The sequence below is a fragment of the Leptinotarsa decemlineata genome, unplaced genomic scaffold, assembly GCF_025532065.1.
Source record: "Leptinotarsa decemlineata unplaced genomic scaffold, Ldec_3_MD MMD2_tig00002082_RagTag_RagTag, whole genome shotgun sequence".
Classification (NCBI taxonomy): domain Eukaryota; kingdom Metazoa; phylum Arthropoda; class Insecta; order Coleoptera; family Chrysomelidae; genus Leptinotarsa; species Leptinotarsa decemlineata.
This window is the reverse complement of record NW_027412573.1, coordinates 4,163,011-4,185,098: the sequence shown is the minus strand read 5'-3', so window position 1 is coordinate 4,185,098 and position 22,088 is coordinate 4,163,011. Positions and strand designations below refer to the sequence as shown.

At 36.4% G+C, this 22,088-nt stretch overlaps 1 protein-coding gene across 2 annotated transcripts in view; it reads left to right on the top strand.

Moving 5' to 3' along the window:
* Positions 1–22,088, top strand: part of Ccn (cellular communication network factor protein Ccn) — a 201,739-nt gene that overhangs the window by 90,673 nt on the left and 88,978 nt on the right. For both annotated transcript variants that reach the window (XM_074176862.1, XM_074176861.1), the window contains exon 2: positions 15,246–15,369. In XM_074176862.1, the coding sequence (XP_074032963.1) occupies positions 15,253–15,369 (117 nt within the window). In that variant the 5' untranslated portion in view covers positions 15,246–15,252. The remainder of the gene's footprint in view (positions 1–15,245; positions 15,370–22,088) is intronic.

Genomic DNA, 22,088 nt, shown 5'->3' with positions numbered 1-22,088 from the left:
GTTATTAGCTAAAGAAGTAGTTGTTTTCTGTCGGAAAACATATAATGATATAGTCAAAATGCATTTGGACTTGTCAGTGATTTTATTATCAATTTTTTACTTGGATAAAAGCTGGAAGCAGCAAAACAACCTATTATCTTACAGTGTAAATAATTCATAACTTCCAACTCCGAAAACTCTCACATACATTTATAGTTAGTACATACATACAAAAAAATTATTTTTGTATGATTGAACACTACATACTTAATTACTTTTTTACTTCTTCAAGTCCTGAATAGTAACTACATAATTCAGAAAGAATAGGCTCTACAGATTCCTTAATCTTGAGTGATGAATTCGATTAAGAATATTTTTAATAATTGGTCCTTAATATAATCGAATCGGCAAACTCGTCCGCCATCTTGAATTCTCCAATCAATAAATGAATATGCTATATTTGGCCCCAAAAATCACTACAAAGAAATTTCGCATGGATTCGTACCATGGTTCATAAATAACAAAACACGTTCTTTATCTTGTCTTTTTTCTTGTTGAAATGAAAATATATTTTGTCACATTCGAATATGAACATCTGCCGATTCCATGAATTTTTAAAATCTACTTGAAACTTAGTTCATCATTGCCCAAATGATCTGGGTTACTTCAATATTACACAAATGCAAAATTATCATTTGTACAATTTTCTCAGGTGCCCAACATGGTTTTCATAGACTGTTTTTTTTTGAGCAGTTTATATGAATAGTTGTTATGTTGAGCAGTGTATACACGCTTTGGTTGAGATTGTAGTAGGGAGAAATGTCATTAGTGTCAAATACGTCATCATTATAAAAAATGAAACTCCTGGACACCGACATCAAAGGGACCGACGCTGAGTGAAACTACTGTATACAGAAATACTGTGGAAATATCTTCATACGCTCGAGCCGATTCTATGTGTATCTAGAGAATCAGTTCATATATTTAATGAATCAGGCAAACAAACCTATTGTCCGATGTAATTGTACTTGCATATACATTGGCGTAGAAGTGTAAGAGTGGAGCAGTGTGCTCAAACGCGAAAATAATCATAGTGATCCTGTATAATTTGATTTCAAGTATATAAAGTTACAGTAGGCGCTGAATTCTCGGCATTATTATTGCATTGAAACGAAAATATTGTTGCCGAAGTTGTGATATTCCTCATCTGTTTAGTACAATTTCCATACGCTACTGCAAGAGACAAATTGAGGCAAACACGTCAGTTATTTCTGACAATGTAGTGCCTACTATTTTGGAATTATAGTATGGTTCATTATAAGTGTCTCCCAGTTTCCATCTGGTTATCCTAAAAAATGGCCTTGAATGTGGTTGTGATGTGCTTCAGAGGATCCATTCAAGCAACCTCTATCTACATATTTTGTCCTTTTGAAAAACATTCAATGACTGAATATGTATTATATCCTAATTTGCGCAGAGCATTGTCAAAACATCATTACTCCTTTCCATACCATCATGTCGTGAATCGCGACCGAACAAAACACTCAAGCGTATGAGGAAACAGCCACCAACTTGATAGAATAGATTCCGCGGTCAGTGTTGAGGTCTAACTGGAGTGGATCGGAGATGAATCAACATGCTGGCTGGACCGCAGACTGTTTACATTACGGTCTGCGAGAGAGCCTCTTGTTCGGTGACCATCCCAAATCCCGAGCGAAAGTATGGAAAAGATACGACCGTTAACCACACTTTCCGATGGAATAGGAAGACCTCAAAACCTCTTAACCGATGTTTTATTTTGCGAAAATTGGACGATTCTGGAAATAAAATTGTTGCTAAACAGTTGGTAAGCATGTTAGCAATTAGGCTTTCATGGCTGGGGCCATGATTAGAGATAACAAAATCCAGGTTATTGGGCTGTGGTTGAAAGAAACTTTAAGTATCATATGTTTCGTCTGCTACTGCGGCAGATATAGTCAGTGTTGTATACTGTGAAGATTGTTACATAGTCTATCATTAAACGCTTTTTATATTTGAATAAAACAAAATGTGTATGAGATATCATCGAAATTTTTTATTCGTTTGAAAGATCTATTGATCCCATTACGTCTGCGATATGACATCGTTCAAATGTTCGCGACGGCTTCTCCGGGTGAAGCGCATTCAAAATGTCTAATTTTCCACGACTTTGGCGCATAAATCAGGCTGAATTTGACCGATGGCACGGAGTATATTGATTTTGAGGACCGCTGTGGTTTGTGACTCACTTGTATGTACCACATAGTCCTCTAGTTAGGACGATTACCTGGATTTTTCATGAACTTTTTCCAGAAGGCTGGTAATAATCCTGTAACACCCACTTAGTACACTCAGTTATGAAGTATCAAAATCGCAACATCTAAATAGATCTCGCGTGAGCCTCTGCAGGAAGCGAGAAGACTTAGACTGAATGTTGGGCAGAGAGCCATCCGTTCACACCAGCAGGGGCGCCTCCCACCGGCCTGTCGTGGGTCTGTGAGGTGGCGCTTCACCCCGTGGACGTCCTGGGGTCGATATTGAAGTGTCATCCTGCTGATCCTCCTCTTTCCTTCACCAACCCTTTTCCGGCCCTCCACCCCTCCCGTTTTGGGAGAAATGTAAATATTGTATATGTATATACTATGTACATTGGACCTTAGATTTACTATTGAGAAATAGGCAATAAAGAAATTTTTGATTTTGATTTTGGTAGGACGATCATGGCGACCGTTAGCGAAACGCGCGGTACGTTGCCGAACAGAACACGCATTTTGAAGAAACAATTTTAATATTTGCACGTGTTGTTGAATGCTATATCCATCCATGGTTATCGAGAAAACCGACTGAATGACGGACCACTAATTTTCCAGATGTAGCTTCAACAAGATGGCCGTTATCAACTGTCAAATATCGAAAGACCCTATTTTATTCAGAAGTACCAGCAACGACTGACAGTAGAGTTGAATTCAATACATTTGTTATGTACAAAATTACTTTTTGTAAGTGCTGTCGTTCGTGGGGTCCCTCAGGACTCTTTAGGTATGGATTTCTATGAGGATATTTTGGGCTTTGTGGGGACCTTCTCAGAGGTTTGCCTTAATCGACGTTGGTACGTCTCGAGTTATTGATAGGTTGATTCGACAGGTGACAGTGCTCTAAATCTATTTCAGTAGGTTAGTGAGCTTCTTTTCGATTCATAGATAGCGTCATTCTGAATAAATGACGTAGAGCGGTCCAGGTACAATTGCTAGGGTCAGTTTTTGGAGATGTTTCTTGAGTTGATATGACCTTAAGTTGGATATGAGTTTGGCTCCGGGCAGTCTACTACCTAACCGCCAGCGGGAAATCATTCAGAAACCCAGGGAATCACCTCGGAATATATTCCAGTGATTCTAGAAGCCTAGCTGGGAGCTAGTGTAGCATCTTCTTCGGGATCCTTATGATGACTCCGCGTAGTGGTTACCAAGCTTATCAAGCACAGCAATGTTGTTGGTGATCAGGTTCAATTATCGGTCTCGGAGTTTCTGATAGCTCTTGTTGGAGTGAGTTCAACGCTAGTATATAGTTAGTATAAAGGTAATACATATTGCGACCTTATAAACACTTTATGTGTGAAATATGGCCTTACTGGTATTTTCGAGCTTGCCTTTCAGTGCTGTTAGAATATCGTGTTGGTCAACTTGAAGCTGTAGATTCTCTTTCGAAAAACTAAGATTCAATTCGTTAGTCTTGGGCGATTTGCTGTTTTAGGGTATTTGAAAAATATAGTTTCTGTTTTGGTAGGGATCATTTTTATTTTCCACTTGCTGCACCAGTGGTTCATAATAGTTTAAGTTTGTAGTATGGGGGTGTTTGACGCAGAGAAATATAGTATCATGACAACGGCGTATTGAATAATCTTTCAGTTCTAAGGAAAATCATGGACATCTTTGGGGGAGTACGCTGATTTGCCGATTAGGAGACGATGAGCCTGATGAACTGGAGTGGAAGAGTTTCCAGATAAGACCCACATGTCAGACGAAATCGAATCTTCTTTGGATGCCGAGTTAACAACCATGCCGCGAGAAGAATTTTGGTAGATATGGGTGTGGAGTTCTTCAAGAGCGTTTTGAATAGAATATTCTTGAGAGCTGAATAAATTTAAAATGTTCGTCAGTTAGTTTTTGTAACAGAGTTTGAGTTTTGGGTTTGCTTGTTTGTGGAGCCCCTGTTATAGACTCATGCCTCTTCAGAGACGGGGTTAGTATACGATAATTTCTGTGGGGTTTGTTTTGTTTTTTTTTCTACATCAGCACATATCTATTTTGTTAGTACATATTTAGTACCATAGGTACCTAGTTGATACTGAGGTGCTCTTCTTGATCCTTGAGCAATGAAATTCGTGGTCCAGTTGAACTGGTCACTATTTTGACAGTTGAGTGAGGTTGCAAAGGTCGGTTTTGTACAGCGTTTTGGTCCTGATGAAGGGTGGGATCACAGATCAGGTCTAGCACCAGGCTGTAGGATTGCCCGCTACTTAATCGCCAGTGGAATCTCAACCAGGATGTTCTGTAACCGCTCCCTGAGAGAGCCCCTAAGAGTCTGGCTGTGAAAAACGGATTTTTTTTTTCGGCTGCTCATGGAGTAGACAGCGAGTCAATAGGTATGATGATGATGCTGGTGAGAGTTCAATGAACGTATCGGCCTTGGAGTTCCTGGAATCTTAAGTTGAAGGATCTGAGTTTAACAATATCATATAGTTGGATAAGAGGGCATAGATAAGGAGATTGTGAATTTTGCTGAGTATTCTTCTCTCAGTAGGTTTAACTTGAAGTGATCGGGCAGTACGAAAAGAAAACTGAAATGATTGGTTCGTATAATGCTGAATGAAAATCAGAAGACGACATCATATTCCATTAGGTTTCAATTACGATCGAACATGGCTATCTTTACTGACAAAAGAAAGTGAACAGTGCACTTCATTTTATTTTTTGAACGGGTCAACTCAACAAATTGAAATTTGGAATAATGAAACTAATGCATTTGGGGAAAAAAATTAAATGGAAAGGGGGTCTTGTGACATATCTTTTTGAACCTCCTGACAAATGCTTCACAATCAATGTCAATGTACTAAACTGAACTATCTTCAATATTGAAGCAAGTTCAGTTTAGTACACCTTTTGCTTCGAATTGCCACACAAGAAAAAGTACAAAAGTGTCAAATCTGGCGAGCGGGCTGGCCATTCTGTAGGACCTCGACGGCCAATCCAACGACCTGGAAAAGTAGTATTGAAATAGTTTCTTACTTGTCTGGAGTAATGTGATGGTGCTTCATCTTGTGGAAACACAATATCCATATCGAATTCAACAGTAGTTTCCAGCATATTCAAATACAGTTCCTCTGAGAAATTATGGTTTCCCAATATTCCTGCTCAAACGTTACTTTTTCCTGGATATCCTGTGTTTTCCGGAAAACGTGACCAACCCTCACGTTTTTCAATAACGGCAAGTTTGTCTGTGAACATTGCCGTTTGAAAAAAATGTTCATTCGTCACTAAAACAAATATTGTGGAGATAAGTAGGATACCTTGCAATAGTTTCCGTCATGATTTCGTAGAATCCTCTTCTTTGATCAGGGTCATCTTCAGTTAATTGGTGTACCATTTTAATTTGGTATGGATGATACCTATTCCTCTTCTAAAGTCTCTACACAGTAGAAGGAGACACCTCTCAAACATTCGCGACGGAATAAGTAGACTGTTCAGGATTTACTACCACCTCACCAATTATTTGTACTTGCTGTTCTTCCAGAATGGACGGATGACCTGTAGGCTTTTTGTTATGTACACTACCGGTAGTTGTGAATTTGGATACAAGTTTCCTCAAATATTTTCTACAGATAAGACGATTCGTAAAACGTTCGTTGAAAATCCTTTCGGTCTCGTGAAAGTTACGCGTCTCATCGTAAATGAAAATCGCTTCAATTTTTTCTTCCAATAGACGAGAATTGACCATTTTGAAGATTGTTGACGTGGTACCTTTCTACTAGTGAAACCGAAAACTAAATGAGAATATTCTAACCGAACAATGTCGTACTGACATTGACAGTACGACATTGTCGTACTGACATTTATTTTTTCGTTTTCATAAACAAAAAATAACTTAACAAACCTTATCGGGTTGTTGGAATTGCTATATGGCAGATAAAAAGGTATATTTCTAGAAATATCGATATTAATGTGTTTGTCTTCAGCAAATTATTAAATTCTCCGCCATTTTGTAGTAGGTAAAGATATTGACTTCATATTCTAGGGTTGTGAAGTATTCGTCGGGAGCTTCAAAATGATGTTTAAAAAATCTGTTTGAAATCTGTTTTTCCCTTGAGCAGCTGTCGCCCCCTACGAACGACAATCCTCAGAAGTCAAAACTTGTGCGAGCTAAGGATTAACGAGGTCTTACCTTTCAACGTGTGATTCTTAACACACAAGACCCCCAAATTTCAATTTTTTGAGTTGATCTGCTCAAAAAATAAAAGGGGGGAAGAAATGCACTGTATAGAAAAAACTGTAATTTAATGTCGAGAGACAACTGATGAATAACCACTAAATTCTTCTACTAATATTTGATTTATTCCAAAACTCATTTCGATCGTAGAGGAAGGAAAACCCATGAATGGCAAGAATCATCACACAAAATAACTCCGACAAGAGTTGAACTAACAAGTTATTCAAAGAAACATCACAAAAAGGAGTATTTCTCCACTACACCGAGAATAGCCATTGCCTCTTCACTCCCACAAATGCAATTCAGGTAAACTTTTCCAGGCTCTTCCGCCGAGTGTCATTATTCAAAGCGTAAACAACGCTTTCAGTATCAAGAACGAGCTGAAAAGTATACACAAATACGATACATTGTAGCCGGTATTTCTTCGGAAAGTAAATCGAATTGCTGGAGCGAATATAAAAGTCTGACGATGCAGTTTGCGTTAAAAGCACCTCAAATTGAATAAGAGCAAACGAACAACAGTAAGTTCTTCTTCTGTCGGATATTGGAGTTTATTTGGAGTTTTCAGCGACTGAATGGGGTGATACTGTGTAGAGGAATAACGTAAAAGTTACATCATATGAGAATGACAAAACGAACGTAATAGAGATTACACGTTAAAAGGTAAGAACTCATAGATCCTCAGATCACAAGAGTTAGGACTTTTGAGGGTTATCGGTCATGAGAAAGAGACAACCGGTTGAGGTAAGAACAGGTTTTAACAGATTTTCGTGAGCTTGGAAAATAGTCCCATGCGTTTCTAAATAAATTCTATTTCTTAAATCAATCAAAAGTCATTTTCAGAATTGTATGCCGTTATTTTATCTAAGTTCAATTCCTTCTGCTAAATTTCATACTTGAATTTGATATTTCAAAATGAAATCTTCAGTTATAAGAGAAAAAAACATAGAAACATCCCACGTATAGTGCAAGTAACGATATACTGCAACCTAACCCCCCTTCCCTTCAATAATAGAGTTAGGGAGCTAACTAATTTCGTTATTTAATAATCATTATACATAATCATTATATAAAAATCACAATAACTACATAATCCTTCTATATAATAAAAATCAATACAATTTATACAAATATATATATATATATATATATATATATATATATATATATATATATATATATATATATATGTCATCTTCTGGCACTCCTCAAAGGAGTGCCAGAAGATGACAGTACTACCAACTGTCGAAAGCGCTCGCAGATAATTAATAGAAGATATAAAGCTTCAAATCTTTTTTGTAGAATTTAATATTGCAATACTACTTACTCACATATATATACAATCGATCGCTTCAAAAACATTCACTAACTTTTTTCGAAAGCTTCTGATAATTCCTATTCGATATCCTCTGTCATTTAAATCAATAATGAATTCATCTCCACCATTAATATGGAAGGTTCCGATCTCCATATAGTCTTTTTCAACTAAAATTACTTTTTTAATTATTTTCTGTCAGTCTTCTTCGGTAATAGCAGATACTTCTTCTTCAATTAGTATAATCACCTTCTTATCAAATTTTGAAAAATCATTTTTACGCCTGATGCTTATTTTTAATTTTTCCCAAATCAACTCGATGGGATTGAAAACACAAAAATAGGGGGAAAGTCTCAGTACGGTGTGTTTATACTTTTCAGCAATCTCAATGGCATACACTTTTTCAAATGTTTTTGTCTGTGAAATTTCAAGTAGTTGGTTTTTGATAGAGTAATCTTCAAAATACAAATTGTGTTCCATTAAAAAACTTTGTATTTCATCTTTTCACGAATTTTTATTCGATACTTTGATGAGCTATCGCAAATGATAGGAAGCGTTGTCAATAACTATAACACTATTCGCATCAAAATTTGGGATCAATGTGTTTTCAAACCATTCCTCGAAAATATTAGCTTCAATGCTCTTATGATAGTCAACATTGCAGCCCTCAAGTTTTTTTCCACATAATTTCAAAGAATTCAGAACCCATGCTTTACTTCCTCCGCAATGCACAATGATTAGTCGCGATCCTTTGTTAGGCGTACACATTCTCGAACCATCAGTCCACCCTTTCGTAACTGTATCGTGAGTGTCATGCCAAGTTCCGTCCAAATAGAAAATTTGCCTTTTTTCTTGTCTATATTTAGTTATTTTTCCTAAGTATTTGTTATGCAATTACACTATTCTTCTGCTTTCCATAACCAGTTGACGTTTGTTTATTATTTTGAATCTAAATCCTAGTTTCTATCACAGCAGCTCACGTTATGGCCAAAAATATTCAATTTCTTTCAAACATGCGCCAAACTAACTGACTGTTATAAGGAAACAAGTATAGCTGAGGCTCCAGTCAATCTAATAATAACACTGATGATTTTCAAACAAGACTCAACCTCTAACGGAAGCAAGACACTCTTTGGAAGGTTCTAAATAGATAAACATTTCAACCTAGCAGACCACTATTATAATATTCATGCAGTCATTGTTCACTGTGGTTCTGGCGTTGAATTTGGTCATTATTACGCTTTGGTCAAAGAAGAAACGGACTGGTTTAAGTTTGACGATAGTCGTGTCACGAAGTGTTCTGGCGATGCATTGAATTTATTGGAGCCTCTGGAGACACCCTGCATTTCGTTTTATAAGAGAGAGGACATTGTTAGATCAAGATCTTCAGATGATGTGGTGCTGCAGGTTTTTCCGGGTTTTCCTGTAGCTGAAAAAGCAAATGCGCCACTAGAATCAATGAAGTCGCCCTGGAGCGCCAAATGATTTTTATTGTTGTTTTTATTTTATTTTTATCGTTGTTTTAATAAAACGTCAGGTCATTTCTTTCTTATGATTTCAGTTGTAGGGATCTCATTGCTTTTGTAACAGACGTATTTGTTTTTTTTTCAGTGATTTTATTAGATGAATTTCGAAACGAATTTCGGTCAAATAGTTTTTTCCCTCGAAGTCAAACTTGAGATGTAGATTTTTATATACATTGTTACATATGTAATAATATGGTCTGCTTCTGAAGACAATGAAAGGGGAAAGAAGAAACTGGAGGTTTCAAAGTTTCGAGTATAGGAGCTTTCTAGCTCGTTTCTCCTTCATTTATTTTCTGAAATGAATTTTAGCAGCGCTGTCACCAGATGCAGATTTCTCCACATCAAATTTTGAATATCAAGGCAGGTCCGAAAAAGCTGTAGAGTTCGTGCCGATCGCACGAAGGCCGGTCTTTTTTGAATCTGATCATTTGGTATACTTACTTATATTCTCTCTCATTGTGTGGTTCCAGAACTGAATTTTAATCTTAATTGAAATGCTTTTCACTCACTATTCTCTTCTCGGTAGATTGACAAAAGGTCTCTTATTTGTTTGTGTTCTCTTAACTTCATATTACTCTACTAGGATGGTATTTTTCTCAGTCCAAGAGAAAATGAAAGTCCAAAGGTTTCAAATATAAAGTATAATAGTAGAAAAATGACTCCATGGATAAAATAAAAACAACGTGTAAAATATTATATAAAAGGAAAATGTTAATTTCTATAAAATGAAAGAATTAGAACAAAAGAAATGCCGCCAATTTTACCATACTATTTACTATTAATCTAACCTATTTAATAATTACAAATGCGCCAACTCGATACAAAAATACTCTTAGTTTTACTTTTACTTCAGGGAGAGTGGTGTATAACTTTAAATTTTCACCCCTTTTGTAATTGTATTAACAACTTTATCTTTAACAACAACAATCAGCGCTAGGAACCCCACAATATGCAACTTTCTGCAAATAGGAAGTGGACTCAGATAAAATATTATGTGAACTCTCTCTAAATATCAACTGGTTAGTAGAAAAAAAAATAACAAACACTTACATAACGCCTCTTTGTGTGGTTTGTGGTCAACCATAGGTTTCGTTGACCCGGTGTGTCTTCTACACCAACACTTTTAATTTAAACTTCCCTGTACCCCGTACCGGCTTAAGATTTCACTATCGTTTTCACTTAAATTTCGCCCCACGCGCTTACAAACAAAATATCTCCCCTATTTAGGCCACCTCCCTCAGCCTCAAAGGCTGAGGGATGAGACCCCCGATCTCGTCTCGACGAGATCCGGTGACCGACCTTTTCTGTCTCTCCCAAGCAACTCCCAAGCCCTCGCGTCAGCTACGCTATCCACAAAAACCTCATATCAGCGTTTTTTCAACCTTCCCAAGTGTATGATCATCGGCAGGATGCAATACATTTAGTTGTTTAGTCTAAGTAAATTTTAACATGACCACAACGACGCTCGAAGGTTCGACAGTCATAAAGTAATTCAGCGCTTTTTCAACTGGAAAAATATCGACACCGAAGAAACGGGTGATCGACCTCGATCTCAATGAATAAAATAATATTTTATGTTACTCTCGCAATGGCCGTTATTACACATACTCTCTGTATTCCAATATTCAAATGTATCCGAATTTCATTCACTGGTATCTCTTTTTCGCATTGTTCACCATCGCTATTGGAATAACTATATTGGAAAAAGTGTGCGTTATTATCACACTCGTTATTGCTATTAGTTCTCGTCCAAGAACGCCACATTTTGAACAGATAACAAACATTCTAAGTACCTAATTATAACTGCACCAATATCGAATTTTAACACTCAAATTGCGATCAGTTCCTGAACTGAACACGACGTCGATTACTATCTCCGCATTCACCGAATTCTATTCGTAATATGACTTCAAATTTAATTTTATGACTCTTCACTCTTTAACCGATCATAAAACCCGGTTAGAGTACACAATATCGTCTACTTCGACTATACCTACACAGTAGGTTCTGGTGTTGTATTATAGATGCGAAATAGTTCATTCCCAGGAAGTATGGGAGAAATTATTGTTTTATCTCGAAGTCGTTCCGAATGATGCCCCACCTTCACGTTAATTACGTACTTATAATCATCAAATGTTGATCAATATTACCTTTAGTATCGCCAGACTTGAAATTCTGAAACGTGACTCCCAGGAATCCATCTAGACATCGAACTTTACCTGAAACCATAGATATCCGATACACTGCAAATTTCCAATAACCACGTATTTCACAACTCCGGACTTAGTTATCAGAACCTAAGCCGGAATTCTAAACAATGTTGCATCACGCCGCAGAAAACAAATCTTTCGCTGTACCGGTTCCAAACTTCCAAGTTTGGTAACTTTGAAATTAGATCCATACGAATTGTAATTTCAGTGGTGTTTACAAGAATGAGATGGAAGGAAAATGAAATTATTACAGCAGGAAATGTATATAATATTCAGATTATCAAGTATCTGGAGAGTGACTTAACTCTGTTCTAATTTGTTATCCTTGTCGATTTGCTGTTCTTTACATGAGGTCTTTCATCAAACGCTTCCTATCTTGAAATTTGTGTGTGAGATATCATCGAAATTTTTTATTCGTTCGAAAAACCTATTGATGCCATTATGTGTGAAATATATCAGGCTGAAATAAATCAGGCTGGATTCGATCGAAGGCAAGGGTTATGTTGGCTTTGAGGAACGTTGTGATCTGTGGCGACTTGAGAAAAACCCACAAGAAAAACTCTAATGGGGTCAAATCTTGGTGATCAGTTCACATCACGTTCACGTGATATGACTATGTCCTCAAATCTCTCGGGCAGATTTGAACCCCAACAAACTTATCAACTCAATTCAAATATACTTTATTGTCTGAAGAATAAATTCTTATTGACAAAGCCTTGTGCGAAATATAAATAACATATACATGAAATCACAAAAGTAAAATCACTAAAAGAAAAGAGACATGTAAATAATAACAAACGTTCAGGATATGAGAACATGGTCAATAAAATAAAATAAATCAATTTAAACTGAATTGAATGAAATCAAATCAATAAAATACAGTAGATATCACAGTTAGTATTCTCAATTAGAATTATCATCGTAGAATTCTGCTGAAATATAATGAGGTCTCACAGATAGCAAGTATTTCAACTCTTTCTCAAGAGCTCTAAGGTCATTTATGGTTCTTATAGCTTGAGGAAGGTGATTGAACATTTTGAGACCGTTGTAAATAATGGAATCTTTAACAAGGAATCTTCAACTAGGGTCGAAGAAGGCAGCGGTAATTTAAAGCTGAATCTTTGCCTGGTTTGATACACTGGCGCGTTCAAGTTGTTGAACTTGGACGCGCCAGTGTACCCTATTTTTGAAGAGAAGGCAGATTGTCTCATATATAGCGTGACTCACGGTCGATGGTAGGTTAGACGTTTCTGGAAAACGCAAAGCATGATTTTTCTGAAAATTTCACCTCTCACATTTCCTCACCAGTTCTATCGATCTAAAATATTTTCATTATTGCGGCGTTGCCACTTCCATCAAAAAGTCCTAGCAACTTTATTTTTTTAAATGGAACACCTCGTTTGAGTCGCTCTAGTATTTAAATACTTTTTTGTTGATAATGTCCTATACATATGTTTTCGAAATAAAAAATAAATTGTGCTAAATATGGTCCAAAACATAGCCTTAATTGAAATTAAGTAGGTACATCAGTACCCTCAATTCATGAAAAGTTTATATTTTGATGATAGTTTGGACAAACTCGAAATATTCAAATAACACCAAGAAATCGACTCCATATCATACAGGGCGTGCTAAAATTACTATTATTTCCATTGTGCATAAAAGTGGTCGAAAGTTCATTTTTTCAAATGAAACCCTCTGTATATTAATCGATGAATTGAAAGATGGTGAAAAATGCTTCAAGATGATATACATGTCTCCCTATACCTAAATCGTCAAGTTTTCTTAATGAAGCCGTTTTTGTGGAAAAATTGTTATTCACGTTTTACCTACAAGAGTTTAAAGTGGCATTTTATTTTGTGAGTGGGGATTATTGCAAAACGAGCGTCAGCAAGTGAAGCAAACTCACGAGCAAAATAAAATTACTTTCAACAAATGTATCATACATAATTTTTTTGTATAACGTTACTGCTGATAATGAAAAAAATTATCTACAGTTGAACTGAATACTACTTCGTCATCGTCAGTAACATGATTTTTTGGTAGTTGTTCTGATTGAAGTGTATCTATCAAAGAGATTTTCAATAACAGTTGTACAAAAAATAATTTTTAAAGAATTTTTTATTCCTAGGTAGCCGTGGAAATATCAAGCTCATGACAGTTTGGTGACTTTGATAAGTAATTGATAAATGGTTATTGACGGTATTTCAAAAAATCGCCAAAAATGAATGCAAATATTGATTATTCAAACGAAGTTCCTATGAAATTATTTATTATACACGGACAGTGTGTTCAAATCATTGCCAGAACTTGTAGAAAATTCAACCAAATGTATGCTGAATTAACACCAATGAATGAGAGGAAGTTTGTAAGATTACAAAATGATTTCCTTAACTATGGCGCCATGTTAAAAGCACCTTTAACATTACCAAAACCTGTTACTTCAAATGACAATACTGTTAACGTTTTGGCATATTTTTATGCATATCCAGAAGCTTCCATTCGCAGTGCAGAAACAGATTTAGGTGTATCACATGCTTCAGTACAACGAATTTTGAAAAATCACGGAATGCATCCGTATAAATTCACCAAAGTTCAAGCTCTAAAAGCAGAAGATTTCGAACGTAGACTGCATTTTTGTGAATACCTTTTGATTCATACACAGGAAGATAGGGAATTTTTGTTGGTTTTCAAGAAAAATTCGACCTGAATGTTTTCTGTATTCTGAAGAACAATAAAATTAGCTTCTTTATTTATGAAGACACACTGAATGCAGAGAGATATCTCCAAATACTAAGGAAGACTGTAACCGATTTTCTTGAAAATTTGCCTTTAGAGGAATATAGGAATTCGTGGTTTCAACTGGACGGAGCGCCAGCTCATTCCACCCAGGAAGTTACCAGGAAACTGGACGAACTCTTCTCTTTCAAAATTTTGAAAATTTTCCGAGATATTAAGAAAAAACTAAAGCCCAATTTTTTTCACTTAATTGTTTATAACTTTTGTAATTTTTATTGGCGCGTTTTCGAACTTCTAAAACTTTCTAGGCAAAAATACGAATCGAATGACACTTTGGTCGTAATTTTTGGATAGGACTGAAAAATGACTATACTTTCTACTATTCTCTTCTCAGTCCAAGACAAAATGAAAGTCCGAAGTTTCGAATATAAAATATAATGAGTATAACAACGACTCCATGAACAAAAAAAAAACGTGTGAAATCTTTTATTTTGGAAAGAGTGATGTACAATCTTAAATTTGCTCTTTTTTGACTGTAATCTGAACTCTAGCTAAACAACCCACACTAGGAACCAAACAATTTATAACCTCTTTGCAAATATGAACTCAGACAAAATAATAAGTGAACTCTCTCTCTCTCTCTCTTTCTCTCTTTCTCAATATGTATAGTATGAAAAAAACAAACACTTACATAACGCCTCGTTGTTTCTTTCATGCTCAAGCATAGGTTCTCAGCTACGTAGTAAATATATCTGACTTTGCATCCTTCAATACACGACTATGTATTTTGTTTATCTATCTCACTATCTCGGTCTTGCCATGATGTTACATTGTATGAGACACAGATCCGGGGTTTGAATAAATTCTGAATTGAATAAATCTGTCCCTTCCCGAAGTTAGAATGTATATAAACATACATAGCTTTCGCTAGGTATTACAATGTTATGCCACTAATTTTTCCCATTTTCATTTCAGGGCGAATATGGTCTGGAAGGTTTTGTTTCTGATAAGTTTTCTCGGTGTCAGCGACAAAGCCTGGGGTGCCAAGAACAGAAAACGGGAACTACGTACAAGAGACGCCGTTATATATGCTTTTCCCGTAAGTAATCACATTTTTCCTCAGTGAACCCTTGCCGTGAACTTTGTCTCGATATTCTCTTTCCCTGCGGTTTCACCTCGTACCGAACAAAGTTAGTTGTAACTACGAGGTGAAGCAGCTGACTCTAATAGCAATTCACCTTTCACCTTCAGCAAAGTTTATATTTGAGGCTTCTATAAGGTTTAGTTGCGGACTGAAGTTCTCTTCATGGGAGATTGACTGATTTATAAATTTCTCCAGATAACACAACACAACAAAAAAATATTTTTTGAATGTTTCCTACACTAAATTAGTCAATTTCTACTAATTTTGGGGTGATAAAAACGAAAATAACAATGAAAAATTTTTATTAGCTCTGGTTTTTGAGATACACAGTACTTAATCTTAAAGAGTAGTTATACTATACGTGAAAAGTGAAAGTACATAAAACAATATTGTTATGTTTCTTTTAGAATATTTTAAGTACAAAATTATTAAAAAAAAAAACATTATTCTTAGTGTTTTGACAAATAAAAGAAGTTTGTACCACTAAATTTCAATTAAGTCCATCCGATTCATTGTAAGATCGCTGTCGTTTAGCTTGTCTTTTATAAAACACTTCTGGAGCATCCCTACACACAGACCAGCAGTAGTCTGCAAGCATTGCTTCATTCCAACGGCCCTGATATCTCTGTTCCATTAAGGCAATGTCTTGATGGAATCTTTCTCCATGTTCGTCACTCACAGCTCCACAGTTTTGTGGGAAGAAATTAAGATGAGAGTGAAGAAAATGAATTTTTAAGGACATGTTGCATCCAAGTTGGTGGTAAGCTTAAAGAAGCTCTTTAACCAATGCTGTGAAGTTATCATCTCTTTTGTTACCTAAAAACCCATGTACAACCCTCTTAAAGGCTTCCCAGGCTCTTTTTTCATTTCCTGTTAAAATCATGTCAAAAGCAGGATCATTTACGATTTCACGGATTTGAGGCCCAATAAAGATGCCTTCCTTGACTTTAGCATCACTCAACCTGGGAAACTTTGCTCTCAAGTACTTGAAAGCTTGTCCTTCCTGGTCCATGGCCTTCACAAAGTTTTTCATTAGTCCCAACTTAATATGTAATGTGGGAAGGAGAACATCCTTAGGATCTACAAGAGGCTCGTAAACTACATTTTTCTCATTAGGGTTTAGGTCTCGTGTAGGCCAGTTCATTTTTTTATAGTGAGATTTTCTATCCCGACTGTCCCACAGACACAAAAAACAACAGTACTTGGTGAACCCTAATTGCATTCCTAGGAGTATAGCAATGACTTTCAGATCACCACAGATGTGCCACTTGTGTTGTTCATATTTGATTGATTGGAGAAGTGTTTTCATATTTATATACGTTTCCTTCATGTGAACTGCATGACCTATAGGAATAGAGGGTAGCTGATTTCCATTATGCAGAAGTACAGCTTTTAAGCTTAGTTTTCCATTCAGATGGAGTGTGATCCAAATTCAAGCAGTCCATCAAACCATTAACATCAGAACAAACTAGGAGGTTTTCTTTTTTCTCAAAAAAAGGAAGCAAATCTTCTTGACGCTGTCTGTACTGAGATATTTTCACATCATGTTTAAGAAGATTCCACTGTTGTAGTCTTGACCCTAACAGCTCAGCCTTTTCCTTAGACAAGCGAAGATCTCTTATAAGGTCACTCAACTCTGCTTGAAAACAAGAGCTAATATATAATTTTTATGGTCGCTTTCGGTTTTAACACGTGGAAATACATTAAAATCATCTGATTTCAACCCCGAAACAAAAACTTTGTTGTGTTGTGTAATTAGTAACTATGAAAAGAACAATAACAGTTAAAGTTGGCAATTCACTAGTGATTCCTAAACAATTGGCTGGTATAGATTGGATCCATGGATTTCGGAAGAGAAATAGTTTAAGTTTAAGAAAACCAGAAAACACGAGTGCTGCTAGATCTTTTGCTTTCAACAAAACAGTTGTTTATGAGTTTTACGATAAATCGAACACCGTGTATGAAAGATATAAGTTTACTGCAGATCGTATATTGAATTTCGATGAATCTGGTATATCGACAGTTTTAGACACTCCAAAAGTGTTAGCTGCAAAGACTTAAAAACTGGTCGGGCAAATAGTATCATCAGAAAGAGGTGAATTAGTCACATTTGTCGGCATTATCTCAGCAAGCGGAAATGCAATACCAGCACTTTTTGTATTTCCCCGAGTACATTATAAAGACCACTTCATGGAAGGAGCTCCTGAAGGTAGTATTGGGGCTACGAATAGAACTGGCTGGATCAACTCTGAAATATTTGTAGACGTTTTGAAACACATAAAAACACACACACCACACACGTCTCACTGGCTTCAACCTCTAGATGTTGGTGTGTTTGGGCCATTTGAATCAAAATTGACAACAGCGTTCAATGATTGGTTAAGATAACAAAATTAGTTAAGATAACATACTTTGAAGCGTTCACTGCTAAGAACATCACAAGTCCATTCAGTTCACCAGGCATATGGCCATTTAATCAATTAGCTTCCAATGATGAAGATTTTGCACCAATTGAAGTATATACGTCTAGCAACACAAACAATACAACTAATAGTCAACCAATGCAAGAACCCCATAATAATGCTAATGAACCTCTGGAACTTTTAGCTTGTAGTGAAGAGTTACTCTGAAATGTTCACACAGATGCTGCATCTTCTTCTCAAGCACATCCACTCGCAAACGTGGAAACACCTGGTCTAGATTCTGCATCCGGAATTGAGGCTACATAAAAAACTCCTCCTCGAGTACTTAAAGGTCATTATCAGACTTCTGAGCCGCAAGAAAAATCAAGTCCTATTACACCAGCAATGATTCGGCCCTATCCTACTGCTGATAAAAAGAAAGAAATGAAAAAAGGAAGGCAACCGGGAAAGTCTAGAATTTACACGAATACGCCGGAAAAAAATAAGTTGGAAGATTTGCAGGATGCGAAACAATTTAAAAAAATAGAACTAGAAAAAAAGGCGAAAGCGAGAGAGTTGAAACGCAGTTTGAAAATGGTTGCGCCATCTAAGCCAACGAAATAAAAAAAAAGAAAGAAAGCAGTGATTCGGAATCTGAAAACTCTGACGTTAGTTTTCAGGAAAGTTCGACATCAGTAGTAGATTATTCTGAAGACAATGAAGATGAATATGAATATGTCGATGCTACCGTGAGGCCCGAAATGATCAACGACAACAGTTTTGTTTCAATCAAATTTGAAAAAAAAAATCGATTGTCTACTACGTAGCTAAAATTATAAGCCATTATTCTCAAACGGAGTTTGAGGTCTCGTATTTGAGAAAAAAAACAGGAAAATCCTACTCCTTTGTGTTTCCTATAATTGAGGAAACACATAGCGTTGACATTTCTGATGTCGCATTGGTTCTTCCTAACCCGAAATCTCCAGGAGCTTCTACGGCTGGGAACTCTGAATTATTCACATTTCCTTTTGATTTCACACAGACAATGTTCAATAATTAGTTATTAAGACCTGGTTTATTTTCTGTTTGTGACTGATGCACCAAATAACTAGAATATTGATCTCTTATTGACTGATTCGGGTTGAAAATCAGTGTAGTCTACGCCATGTTGTGTTTTTATACTCATTGATTTATTTTTCAAAGGAAAGATTATGTTTTGTTGATGAAATGTTTTATCATTTAGTTTATTAATTACTTTGCTACTTTATTCAACCCTTACTTACCGTCCGAATGTTCCCCTACCTATGTACGAATGTACCCCTATAATGGGGTAGATTCGGACATTTGACAGCTTTTACTAAAATGCATTTCATTCATTTATTTTCTGAAATAATGTCTCCATATATTTCAATCAGGAAGCTTAATGTATGTAATTTGTTATAATAACCGAATAAGCAATTCATCTTTGATATCAGAATTTTGAAAAATCAAAGTTTAAAAAGTGTACGAATGGTGCCAATCTTCCCCTACATATTGTACAACCGTCATCTTTGAAAGAATAATTCTAACTAGACAAACAACTAGAATTTAGAATATTTTACATACTTGCTGAGTCAATGTTTGAGATTATCCTTGAAAACAGTTGCTCATTGATTTTTACTGTCGACTTGACAATATTTTTGGAATATCCTGTTGTATCACTTCCCAGACCAGTTCTTCTGTATCTGTATCTGTAGAGTAGGAAGGGTGAGTGTTGGCCCACAACACTTATGCCACATGTGACCCATTGTACATCCTCCCGAGGAGTTTTCCATACTGTTTTTTCCAGGAAGGTAGACAGGTCACTAGGAGACATCTCCTTTATATCGGCAGGTGTAGACCGAGACTCACCGAGCACACACTCTTTTATTGACGGTAAATCCGGACATTCGCATTAGACATGCCTGACATATTGATCTTCCTGTTCACACATCCTGCATAGAGGTATGTCCACTAGCCCCATAATTTGGAGGTGTTTCCTTAGTTGACAGTGGCCAGTTACTGTTGAGCGTAGGTTTTTCCTGGTCACCACCATATATTTCATCCTTTGATTCCATCTCATCTTTTCAGGAATTGAGCATGGGTGTGATCTTTAGCTAGTTCCGCCATTGTCGAAGTCAACAGGCTGTAGGTGTCACTATGTCCTAAAATTCTCAGTCCAGCCGCTTCCTTGGCTAAAGAGTTGGCAATGCGATTACCTGTGCTCCTATCGTGCCCTTTAACCCACGTCAGGTTGATGTTATTATCTACCGAGGCTCTGGCTAAATCTTGGTGACATTCTAGTACTAGCCCTGAGGTAACACGTTGTCTGTTCAAGGCTAATAGGGCGTGTCTGCTATCAGTGCAGATTGTTATGATTTTGCCATAAATACCTTTCCTGGTTATTTCTTTTGTGGCGATTAAGATACCTGCCAGTTCTGTTCGAACCACGCTGGTATTTTTTTCCATTCCCCACTTAATCCTTAGGCTTAGTGATCTGAAATAAACTCCATATCCTGAGCCTTCTTTGGTTTTCGAGCCGTTGGTATATATGCATATTGCATTTATAGCATCTGATTCTGTTCTGTTTCATTTGTGTTTTGTAGGGTTTATTAAACACAAACCTGGGTTCAATTGCATCACTGGCTGCCTGCAGCAGAGGTTGCGCAGTAAGCGTTTCCCGCCATAGGCCCAGCCTCAATTGACCCATTCCTACTTCGAGGATCCCACAAGCCGTGCGCAATCGTAACATGGCCATTAAGGCTAATTGCACACACACCGATTGTGGACGGCCGATTTTATACCGGTCGTCCAAATTCCAATAGTGAGCCACATGTGGCAACGGGACCTTGCACACATGCAAACCTTTGAGTAAAGTTTCGAACCCAGTGAACTACACTGACCTACGTCCTATAAGTATTCTCTCTACGCTTTCAAAAATATTAGAAAAACTCATTCATCATCAAGTAAGTTCATATCTATATGAAAATTATATTATTCCTGATTGTCAAGCTGGGTTCAGAAGTGGGTATAGTACATCTGCAGCCCTCGTTCAGGTTACAGATGACATAATTCGAAACTCTGATAATAAAGAGTTGACAGCTCTAGTTGCCTTAGATTTTTCGAAGGCATTTGATTCTATAAATCATTCTCTATTATGTTTCAAATTGAAATATTATGGATTCTCGGATGAGTTAGTCTTGCTACTATTTTCATATCTGACGAATCGCTGTCAAATGGTATATTATAATAATGAAATGTCGTCAACTCGAAATGTTACTTCTGGTGTGCCTCAAGGGTCAATCTTAGGACCTTTACTCTTTATAATCTACACCAGTGATATCTTGAATTCTATGAAGCACTCAAAAGTTCAGGCCTATGCAGATGATACGCAATTGTATACCAACTTAAACATCTACAACTATGAAACTATTCAAAACCTCATCAATTCCGACCTACAAACCATTTCTAATTTAGCTGCGCAACATTATCTAAAATTGAATAGGAATAAATGCCATTTGATGCTTTTCGGTAATAAAAAGAATAGGGCTATAGTTGCACAACATCTCACAATTAGAATTGAGAACACCATACTTCCCGTTGTGAATTCCATTAAAAACCTAGGTATTATTTTTGATTCTGACCTAAAATTTGATTTGCATTTGAATGATTTGCTCAGAAAACCGTTTGGGACTCTCAAACTGATTTATTCAAATAGATATTTTTTCAGTCGACCAATCAGGAAACTTCTCACTGAGTCGTTGGTCTTATCACGGTTCAACTATGGTGACATTGTGTACAGCAACCTTTTAAGTAAATTTGATTTAAATCGGAAACAGAAAGTACAGAACTTCTGTTGTAGACTTGTCTATTCTTCAAGAAAATTCGATCATGTCTCGAATAAAATCAAAGAATTAAATTGGCTGACAATGATCAATCGTACTAATTATAATCTTTGCAATTTTGTGTACAAAGTATTGAGTTACAAAATTCCCACATCACTTTACAATAAACTGATTCCTAGGTCTATGCTACATTCATTGGATGTAAGATCAAAAAATAAACTGCATGTCCCTCGTCATAAGACGTCACGGTTTCAGAGGTCGTTCACTTATCTCTCCATCAAATTCTACAACTCACTGTTATACAATTGTATGCAACTTCCGAAAGGAGAGTTAAGAATCATTCTGAAAAAACATTTTCTGAAAAACACTTCCTGAATACCAACAGGAACTTGAGTGCCGTGTCCTGAAT